Source organism: Arachis ipaensis, chromosome B6, assembly GCF_059453495.1.
Source record: "Arachis ipaensis isolate K30076 ecotype BB chromosome B6, ASM5945349v1, whole genome shotgun sequence".
Lineage (NCBI taxonomy): Eukaryota > Viridiplantae > Streptophyta > Magnoliopsida > Fabales > Fabaceae > Arachis > Arachis ipaensis.
Window position 1 is genome coordinate 3,165,459 of NC_142441.1, and position 12,033 is coordinate 3,177,491.

At 34.2% G+C, this 12,033-nt stretch overlaps 1 protein-coding gene across 1 annotated transcript; it reads left to right on the top strand.

Moving 5' to 3' along the window:
- The first annotated feature begins 418 nt into the window (after window positions 1-418).
- LOC107647894 (uncharacterized) lies at window positions 419-1,306 on the top strand. The gene has a single exon (XM_016351943.3). The coding sequence runs from the start codon at window positions 495-497 to the stop codon at window positions 1,113-1,115; it is 621 nt and encodes a 206-aa protein (XP_016207429.1). The 5' UTR covers window positions 419-494; the 3' UTR covers window positions 1,116-1,306.
- The last annotated feature ends 10,727 nt before the right edge of the window (window positions 1,307-12,033 follow it).

Here is a 12,033-nt window from a genome sequence, read left to right on the forward strand (position 1 = left end):
GATTCTTTCACAAAATATCATGAAAGAAGAATGGGAATTTGTGACAACTATTTAAAGTATGATATGTTTGTTCATTAATAAACAAAAGGGGTATGTTAAGTAATCAATGACTTTTTTGAATAACATGAACAACCACCAATCAAATAAAAATACACTATACTTTTAAATTACCCACCTAAAGTTTAATATTAGAATAACCATCCGTACACCTAGTGAAATAAACATCCGATATATCTATTGTTCACATTGTTTAGTATTTTCATTATCTACCTATAATTTTTCTAAACGGAATGAATATATAATCTCCTATCATGTAGTGGATTTGATTATTTTTATTTTTGTAGAGTTGATTCAAAAGATGAGTATTATTCTTTCTATACTTAGCCCTTTAATAAAATCTATAAAACTGTGCTATAAAATAACACCTCAACCTCTTCCAATATCCACACACAAAAAAATCATTGCATACTTCTTCTTCTTCTTCTTATTCTTCCATGGAAAAGAACAACACCAAATCAAGCACTAGCACCATATGTAGCAAAATCAGGGAAGCACTTTCAAGCTACCCTGCTTTCAGAGCCATTCATCATCGCCTCAACAATAATCAGAATAATAAGCATCAACACAACCACCGTTCATCAGCACCAAACTCCATCACAATCACAAAAAAACATGCAAATAATAGTAGAAAGATGAACAAAGAAGGAGGAAGAGGAGATCAACAAGGTTCATTAATCCCCATCAACTATGATTACTCTAATAATAATCATAACAAGGTTGTTGTTGAACCTCCAAAGCAAGTAGCAGCAGCAGGGAAGAACCAACCTGCTTCATCAACAAACAACAACAACAACAAAGGAGTAATGAAGATTCAACAAGAGACACTCGATCTTAATGGTGCTTTCAAAGAGTTCATTGATCGTGTTAGGAACGGAATTAACGGAGCTGAGCACACTAATAACAATAATAATGCTGCTGGATCCGCATTATCATCAAATCATGAGGCTAATAAGAAGATGGAAAACCAGAAAGATCACCATTTTTCTGAGTTCATTCAGAGTTCTAGGAAGAAGCTCAGAACAACATCAAATATTGCTTCCTTCAAAAGAGGGTAACTATATATTATACCATGTTTCACTAGTGTATGTGCATGTAATAATTAATGTAATTAATGTTGAGTTTGGCATAAAAAAAATATATAAGATTCGTTAGTTGTTGAGTGGATTCAAAATAAGCTAAGGGCCCTCTTGCTTGTAAGTTCTATTGGATTATATGTTTTCTATATGAAGTTTTCTATTTTTCTTACAATTTCTCATCCTCTTCATATTTCAAAGGATAATGCTCATTACATTGTTACTGATGATGATAATAATAATTTGGATTTAGTGTTTTCATTCTCTATATGATTAACATCTATATGTTAGTGTTGAGGAGTGTTGAAATTAGTCATACATAAAAAAAGTAAGAAAGAGTGAGGAGTTTATAAAATGAGAGACTCATTAACTTAATATCTTAAGGTTTTGAGTTGGATGTGATATCTTCTCATCTTATATTCTCTCACTTAATTCCTCCCCGCGGTTAGTCCAACACTATCATATTCGTTTTTCTTTCTTTTTCTCTTATATTTACCCTATAAAAAAAATACTACATGATGACCAATATTTTCCGGTTATAATTCATAAGCTTATTTGAGTCTCTTCAAAATTTTAACCTATAGTGTGGATAAATTTTTTTTATAATAGCATTATTTATTTATTGATGGTGAAAAGTAGTTATATTTATTGATGTGATAATATGTAATTAATTGTATGCACAATAATTTTTGAAATATTAGTGTTTTTAAATTAAAATTATTTAATTAATTAATTTTATAGATAGCAATATTTTGTAAAACTACATTCATTATTAAACCGGTGTATTTAGAAGTTCAATGATTTTAGGCACCAAATTACATTAATTTTTTTTTTCTTTTTGGCAGAGCATCACACACTTACACATACCACATACACTCACATACATTTAAGGATTTTATCATTACTTAATCATATTCGAATTCAGATGTAAGACGTGTTTAGCCACTTAACTAAAACTTTATAATATGTAGGTAGGAATGATAAATGGGTTGAAATTTATCGCGTTGATTCGCGTAATCTGCCAAAAAAGATGGGTTAAACTAGAAATTTGAAACCACCAAACTTAAAAAGTCCGTCTAACTTGCACCGTTTATGGGCTTTAGCAGATTTTGGCGGAATAGGATGGACTTTTCCGATGAGTCTGGCATTTTTTTGTCAAGACCTTTTTTTTTTTAGGGTAAATACCCTTTTCGACCCCTGAGCATTTTAAGTTGGGACATGTCGCACCTTTATCATCTAGAAACCTCAACCAGGTCCTCAACCATCAACATTAGTGGACGTATCGACCCCTATGACTGGTTGCCAACAGGTTGCCCGGATGATGTGTCAGGTGGAGGCTGAGTTGTCAAATGCAGGTGCCACGTGTCACTAGAAGTTGTTGCAGGGACTAAAAACCCCTCCCTGCCCAAACTGTTCTCAGCCCCATCGGCAACACCCTCCACTCACCACCCCCTCCCCAGCACTCCTCCATCACCGCCACCGCCGCCACCATTACAACCGCCTCACAACCTTCGTAACTCATGCGAGTCCTCCACCTCTTCTTCTTCCACCACAACCTCCCAAAGCTTCACCCAATGGAGGTTCTCTCTCCCGATAACACCTTCCACCACCACTACCACTACTCCTCCGCCACAACAACCACCACCAACGCCACCACTGCTTCTACTTCCCAACAATTTTGAAGAACTCTTTCACCTCTCCGAGCTTTAACTCACTACCACCGCCTCACAACCTTCGCAACTTATACAAGTCCTCCACCTCTCCCCGACAACACCTTCCACCACCACTACCACTACTCCTCTGCCACAACAACCACCACCAACGCCACCACCGCTTCTACTTTCCAACAATCTCGAAGAACTCTTTCACCTCTCCGAGCTTCAACTCACTACTACCGCCTCACAACCTTCGCAACTCATGCGAGTCTTCCACCCTCCCTGCAACTGAAACGGCATCGTATGTGCTAGGGTAAGGTGTTCATATGTGCTGTTGAGGAGGGTTTGGGACAAGAGAACGTTCTAGAAGGTCGATAGTTACGGCGCGGTCGGATTCGGAGCCGGTTGTGAATTGAAGCTCGGAGAGGTGAAAGAGTTCTTCGAGATTGTTGGGAAGTAGAAGCGGTGGTGGCGTTGGTGGTGGTTGTTGTGGCGAAGGAGTAGTGGTGGTGGTGGTGGAAGGTGTTGTCGGGAGAGGTGGAGGACTTGCATGAGTTGCGAAGGTTGTGAGGCGGTGGTAGTGAGTTGAAGCTCGAAGAGGTGAAAGAGTTCTTCAAAATTGTTGGGAAGTAGAAGCGGTGGTGGCGTTGGTGGTGGTTGTTGTGGCGGAGGAGTAGTGGTAGTGGTGGTGGAAGGTGTTGTCGGGAGAGAGAACCTCCATTGGATGAAGCTTTGGGAGGTTGTGGAGGAAGAAGAAGAGGTGGAGGACTCGCATGAGTTGCGAAGGTTGTGAGGCGGTTGTAGTGGTGGCGGCGGTGGCGGTGGTGGAGGAGTGCTGGGGAGGGGTGGTGAGTGGAGGGTGTTGCCGGTGGGTTGAGAACAGTTTGGGCAAGGAGGGGGTTTTTAGTCCCTACAACAACTTCTAGTGACACGTGGCACCTGCATTTGACAACTCAGCCTCCACCTGACACGTCATCCAGGCAACCTGTTGGCAACCGGTCACAGGGGTCGATACGTCCACTAATGTTGATGGTTGAGGACCTGGTTGAGGTTTCTGGATGATAAAGGTGCGACATGTTCCAATTTAAAATGCTCAGGGGCCGGAAAGGGTATTTACTCTTTTTTTTATAAATTTCTATGACGTTATTAATCTATAAGAGGATGAAACTGATCTAAGTTATATTTTGGATTATATTTTATGTTTGATTGATTATAAACTTAAAGATGTTTAATTATATGTTTTTGACAATGTTTGTTTTGTTTTGGACAATAATAATTTTATTATTTTGTTTTAAAAATTTTGGTTTAAAATTATATTTATTACATATTTATAATTATAAAAACTTTAATATTTATGAGTTAAGAAATTATAATTTTTTTATATCTTTAGAAATTATAAATTTATTAAAATAATTATAAAATTATATATATTATTTAATATTTAATGGTTTATAAAAAAATAAAAAGATTTGGCGGAGTTGACCCGCCGGTCAGTCAGCCCACCGTTAGGCCGAGCGGAAAAGGAATTCAGGACTTTTTTTTTTTTTTTTTTTGGTCATGCAATTCAAGACCGTTTGTCACCCTTAGTTTGAGTGTGGATGACTGCCCCCCTTTTGTTTTTTGGTCTGGGTGGACTCTCCACTTGTATGCTTGATTTTTGTACAACCCGTTAAGCCCATTTCACTCGCGGATATAAACCCTTCAAATGACCTTCAATCCTGACCAAAAATATGACTTCCAATGTAAGGTCCAAAAAACAAAAAAAAAACATTTAATTTGATTCATGACAGGGCGCAAAAGCGCCATTTGATCCATGTCTATCTACGGTTTTGTTGTTATATTTAGCAAAAATGATTTGGAGGGTCACATAACCTTTCAAAAAATTAGCATTTTTCAAACCTTTTGTTTATCAAGTATAAAATACATTCTAAAAAAAAAATTGCCCATATATCCGTGTAAGACATTCTGATATTGATATATAATTTGGTATATACTAAAAATTAAAAATAAACCCTGAGGAGACAACAACTTTTAGCATTGAATTAATGGCTTAATATTTTGGCCCCATTTATAAGAATATACCTAAGGTGAAGAAGTTGATTCCTCTAGAAGTGTTAGATTTTTCCATAGTGAACTGAAAAGGGGAGAAAAAACTCACATTTGTCTTATACTGTTATACAGCCATGAGACAACCACCCTTCGCTTCCTAATTATAATGATCATATGTTTTATGCATATTAAGAGCAGAAGTATGACTTTGGTAAGTGCTTCCAAGTTCCAACATTTTTTACCACAAAAAAAGTTATTATTGTTATAAAATAACTAAATAAATAAATAAATAAGAGGTAACAAATATAAGATAAAGAAATATAAAGAGAGAGGAATAAGTATTGCAACATAAAGAGAGAGAGAGGGAATTGTTTATTGCTTGTGTGTATATTGCATGAGAATTAGCCTCTTATTTATAGGCATACAAAAGGTAACATTTTCAACCTTTATTAAATTCAATCTCTCTTGAGAATGGACATCCACCTATTCAATCTTATCACAACACTCCTCCTTGGATGTCCATTTAGGATTATGCCTCGTTAAAACCTTACTAAAAAAACCCAATGGGAAAAAACTTTAGTGAAAGAAAAAGAGTACAATATCCTTTGTGATGGGATTGCCTCATTAAAAACCTTGTCAAGAAAAACCCAATGGGAAAAAAAACCTGACCAAGGAAAAAAGAGTACAGTCTCCCCCTCTTGCCGACATTATTTTATATCTCGAAAACGGCGCATCCCAATCTGATGTACCAATCTTTCAAAAGAAGATTTTGGGAGTGACTTTGTGAATAAATCTGCCAGATTATCACTTTAGCGGATCTGTTGGACATCAATTGTCCCTTGATTTTGAAGATCATGAGTGAAGAAGAATTTGGGAGAAATATGCTTTGTTCTATCACCTTTGATATATCCGCCTTTAAGTTGAGCAATACATGCTGTATTATCTTCAAACAGGACAGTTGGAGCTATCTTCTGATCAATCAGTCCATATGAAGACAGAATATATTGGATCACACTCCTCAGCCAAAAACACTCGCGACTAGCTTCATGTATCGCTAGTATTTCAGCATGATTAGAGGAGGTTGCTGCTATCGTCTGTTTCGTGGACCTCCATGATATAGCTGTACCACCATACGTGAATAGGTATCCTGTTTGAGATCTCCTTTTATGTGGATCAGACAAATATCCAACATCTGCATAGCCAACTAATTGTGACTTGGATCCATAGGGATAAAACAATCCCATATCAACCGTTCCATGAAGATATCGAAAGATCTGTTTGATTTCACTCCAATGTCTTCTGGTTGGAGAGGAACTATATCTTGCTAGTAAATTCACTGCGAATGATATGTCAGGTCGCATATTATTGGCAAGATACATTAGCGCTCCAATGGCACTAAGATATGGTACTTCAGGACCAAGGATATCTTCATTCTCTTCTTTAGGACGGAATTGATCCTTTTCCACATCTAAAGATCTTACAATCATTGGGGTACTTAATGGATGTGACTTATCCATATAAAATCTTTTCAAGATCTTCTCTGTGTATGTCGCTTGATGAATAAAAATTCCATTTTTTGTATGCTCAATCTGCAGGCCGAGACAAAATTTAGTCCTTCCAAGATCTTTCATCTCAAACTCTTCCTTTAGAGTTTTTATAATTGTTGGAATCTCTTCAGGAGTTCCAATGATATTTAAATCATCAACGTACACAACAATTATAATGAATCCAGATGCAGATTTCTTTATGAAAACACGTGGACAAATATCATCATTTTTGAATCCATTTTTGGCCAGATACTCAGTAAGACGATTATACCACATTCGTTCAGATTGCTTTAAACCGTATAAAGATCTTTACAATTTAACTGAGTATAACCCCTGTGAATATTCATTGGATGGTTTAGATATCTTTAGTCCTTCAGGGACTTTCATATAGATATCCCGATCTAATGAGCCGTATAAATAGGCTGTTACCACATCCATTAAATGCATATGCAGTTTATGATATGCACATAAACTGACCAAATAACGCAATGTTATTGCATCCACTACAGGGGAATACGTTTCTTCATAATCTATACCGGGCCTTTGTGAAAAACCTTGTGCCACAAGTCGGGCTTTATAGCGCACAACTTCATTTTTCTCATTTCGTTTTCTCACAAATACCCACCGATATCCAACAGGTTTTACATCTTCTGGTGTACGGACTACAGGTCCAAAGACTTCACGTTTTGCAAGTGAGTCTAATTCAGCCTTCATGGCTTCTTTCCATTTTGGCCAATAATTTCTTTGTCGACATTCTTCAACTGATCTTGGCTCAAGATCCTTACATTCATGCATGATATTCAATGCCACATTATATGCAAATATTTCATTGACAATTATCTTATTTCGGTCCCATTTCTCTCCTGTAAAGATATAATTTATCGAGATCTTGTCATTTTCACAATTTTCAGGTACCTGAACGTCTTTTGGCGTTATATCTGAATTTTGGACAACTGCAGGTGTCTTTACAATGTCTTTTTCAACAGGAATATTTACCTCTTTTCTCTTTCGAGGATTTTTATCTTTGGAACCGACAGGCCTGCCACGCTTCTGGCGTGTATTTGCTTCAGTGGCTATTTATCCTACTGGGACATCAATTCGAATTGGGGCATTTTCCGCCCTGCCACGCTTCTGGCGTGAATTTGCTTCAGTGGCTACTTGTCCTACTGGGACATCAATTCGAATTGGGGCATTTTCCGCTGGTATATAAGATTTAGTTATCCTCTTTGTATCGGAAAATGCATAAGACAATTAATTTGCTATTCTTTGCAAATGTATAATCTTTTGAACTTCTAGTTCACATTGCCCTGATCGAGGATCTAAATGCATCAACGATGATGCATTCCAATTAAGTTCCTTTTCAGGAAGCTTATTCTCTCCCCCTAATGTTGGAAATTTTGATTCATCAAAATGACAATCCGCAAACCGGGCTTTAAATACATCTCCCGTTTGTATCTCAAGATACCTCACTATAGAGGGAGAATCATATCCAACATATATCCCCAATTTTTTTTGGAGTCCCATTTTGGTACGATTAGGTGGTGCAATGGGAACATATATCGCACACCAAAATATTCTTAAATGGGAGACATTTGGCTGCTGGCCAAAAGCTAATTGCATAGGAGAGAACTGATGGTAACTCGTTGGCCTCAAACGAATAAGTGTTGCAGCATGTGAAATAGCATGCCCCCAAACCGAGGTTGGGAGATTTGTTCTCATAAGTAAGGGTCTAGCAATTAATTGGAGGCGTTTAATAAGTGATTTTGCTAACCCATTTTGTGTGTGAACATAAGCTACTGGATGTTCAACACTTATTCCATTAACCATACAATAAGCATCAAAAGTTTGGGAAGTAAATTCACCAGCATTATCAAGACGGATTGCTTTGATTGGATTTTCTGAAAATTGTGCTTTTAATCGAATAATTTGAGCTAGTAATCTCGCAAACGCCAGGTTGCAAGAAGATAATAAGCACACATGTGACCATCTCGAAGATGCGTCTATTAGGACCATAAAATATCTAAAAGATCCACATGGTGGATGAATAGGTCCACATATATCACCTTGAATCCTTTCTAGGAATTCAGGGGACCCAAATCCAATCTTTACTGGTGATGGCCTTAAAATTAACTTCCCTTGAGAACATGCAGCACAACAAAATTCACTAGATTTAAGAATCTTCTGGTTCTTTAGTGAATGTCCATGAGAGTTTTCAATAATTCTCCTCATCATGGTTGTTCCCGGATGACCCAATCTATCATGCCAAGTTATGAATTCATTTGGGCTAGTAAACTTCTGGTTTACAATGGCATGTGATTCAATTGCACTAATCTTGGTATAATACAATCCAGATGAAAGTGAGGGTAACTTTTCTAATATAATCTTTTTATTTAAATCATGAGTTGTAATACATAAATACTCATGATTTTCCTCATTCATTGTCTCAATATGATATCCATTTCGGCGAATATCTTTGAAACTCAACAAGTTTCTTAGAGACTTCGTAGATAATAGTGCATTATTTATTATAAATTTTGTTCCTCCGGGAAACAAAATTATAGCTCTTCCGGAGCCTTCTATCACATTGCCCGAGCCAATAATAGTATTAACATACTCTTCTTTTGGCACAAGATGGGTAAAATATATATCACTTTTAAGAATACTGTGCGAACTTGCACTATCCGCAAGGCAAATATCTTCAGAATATGTCCTTACCATTTTTCTTCAAACACAAATGATAATAATAATAAAATGAGTAGAAGTACATACACAATAAAATTATTCACATGAATACTTAACAAACACATACATATATCAAACTATTCCATCATTGATCAAATAGCCAATATTTCCTTTAGAATCCTTAAAGAAATTAGATACATCATAATGAGTGGTAGAATTTTCATCATTTGAAACAAAATTTATTTCCTTTCTTTAAAGATCAATTAGGTGCCTTGGGGTACGACAGGTACGTGACCAATGGCCCTTTCCACCACAACGGAAGCATTTATCCTCAATTAATCTATTTTGCCCATTGTTCATTTCTTTATCCCACTTCTGGTGAGATCCTTTCTTGTGAACATAATTTATTTTCCTTCCATAATTTTTCTTGTTATCAAAATCTTGCCATTTGCCTCTTCTGGGGTTATAATTTGCCGCATTTGCTTCAGGAAATAGGGCGGCGCCAACTGGGCGCGCTTCATGATTTCTCAAAAGTAACTCATTGTTGCGATCAGCAACAAGTAGGCAAGAAATTAACTCAGAATATTTTTAATTTCTTTTTCTCGATACTGCTGCTGCAGGAGCACATTCGAGACATGGAAGGTCGAGAAAATTTTCTCTAACATATCGGGCTTGAGGAAGTATCACATGATTGTACCTTTCTTCAAGGTCTTTCCACAGATCTACAGGATCTTTTAATGTGGGATATTCATTTTTCAATCATACTTCAAGATGATGACGAGGGAAAATCATAACTTTGGCTTTATCCTTCTGGAATGTATTATTTTCAGCCTTAATGGTATCTTCAAGATCCATTGAATCAAGATGGATTTTAACATCTAGTACCCATGATAAATAATTGTTTCCAGATATATCAAAAGCATTATATTCAAGATGAAAAAGATTCGACATAATAAAAATTTGTTACCTGGAGTCTTCCTAAAATTTGGTTAGAGCATCGTGCTGATAACGTGTTATAAAATAACTAAATAAATAAATAAAGAAGAGGTAACAAATATAAGATAAAGAAATATAAAGAGAGAGGAATAAGTATTACAACATAAAGAGAGAGAGGAAATTGTTTATTGCTTGTGTGTATATTGCATGAGGATTAGCCTCTTATTTATAGGCATACAAAAGGTAACATTTTCAACCTTCATTAAATTCAATCTCTCTTGAGAATAGACATCCACCTATTCAATCTTATCACAATAATTATTTAATAGTTATTAATTTATATTTTTAAATATTATAAATTTAATTTTATTTATTTAGTTAGTAAATTAAATTTTATATTAGTAAATTTAGCGTTTTTCTTTTTTTTTTTTACTTTAATCTAATACGAGATTATATATATCTCTTAAATTATTAGTCATTGTAGAGAGATTAAAAATGTACTAAAATACTTTTGAATTTGGTAAGGAGATTTAATGAGTTTCTTTTATTACATAAAAAATATTACATAAAAAAAAATAGATAAAAAATTGAAAATTTTTTTTTAAATTTTTAAACAATGATATGAATAAATTAGATTAAATGATTTTTTTTGTTATATAAAAAAATTAAATAAAAAATCAAATAATTTTTTTATGTTTAATTTTAACTTATTTTTTATTTTAATTTTAATTTTTTTTATTCAATTTCAATACTTATCTATCCTTCTATGTATTCTTTTATAGGGTAATGTTAGGTAGACAAAAAAAAAGCTAGAATTTGTCTTATTTAATATTAATTAATTATTATAATAATTAATAAATGTTAAATAAGACAAGTTATGACTATTTTTAGCTGATTTTCTTTGATTATCAAACATTTTTGTTATATTTTACCCTTAACATTTTGTAGAATAAATGTCTATGATACACTGCTTTATGGTCCAGTATAGTTTATTATTAGTAGCAGGCTTATTATTAGAAGTTCGTCAGGAAAATAAGAAGTGATTACTGATTAATTAGCAATATAAATAAGAAGAATATAAATATTTGTTTTTTTTTTTTTGTCGGTAGATTGGACAACCTTTAATTTTAGGTACACAATACACATTCACATATTCTTCGTATACTTACCATTTTTTTTTCTCAGTTGTAATTAGTAAAACTCAAACTCGAGACCTTTGAAATAAAGAGGGGACGAAATAGCGTGTGAGATATGGCTCATCCACGGATTTATACCTTCATGAGGGGCTCCAAGCCTCCAACTCCATTCAATTTTATTTTTTAATAATATATGTATGATTGCGAACTGTGTTAACTCAATACAGCTTCTAATGGTCTACGGATATATGTATTGGTGTAATGTTTTTTTATTTTTTTGAGTATCAAAAATAATTGAAAATGATTAAACCAACCGTTTTTTAATATAACATAAAATAGTTAAAATTGATGATGGGTGTTTTGTTGTTAATTATATTTTATTTTAATTTAAAAAATTGTTTGCCTCAGTTAGTTTAACCATTTTCAATTCAACTATGTTTTATTTAACAGAAATTAATTTTGACCAATAACAAAAACATGCCACATGTTATGTTCTTGTTGCCTAATCATAATACCGAGTCCAAAGTATATTTACATGGTAAAATTCAATTATTTTTATATAAAATTAATAGTTAAAAATTATGGAGTAAATTATTCAATTATTGATCTCTTATATTTAGAAGTAATTTTGTTTTTGTCTTTAAGATTTAAAGTGTCTTATTTAAATACAAAAAAAATTTATTTAGTTTTAATGTAGTCTCACTATGAAGTCAAAATTAAATAATTAACGGAATGTCCTATATAATAGCAGTACCAGTACAATAACAAAGTTGATAATTTAGAGAACAAGTATAAGTTCCAGAGGCTCAAAATCAACCGTGGATGCATCAATATATTTATTTATCATTCTTCTTACAATTTAAATAAAATATTTTCTATAGAACTAAAAAGAATG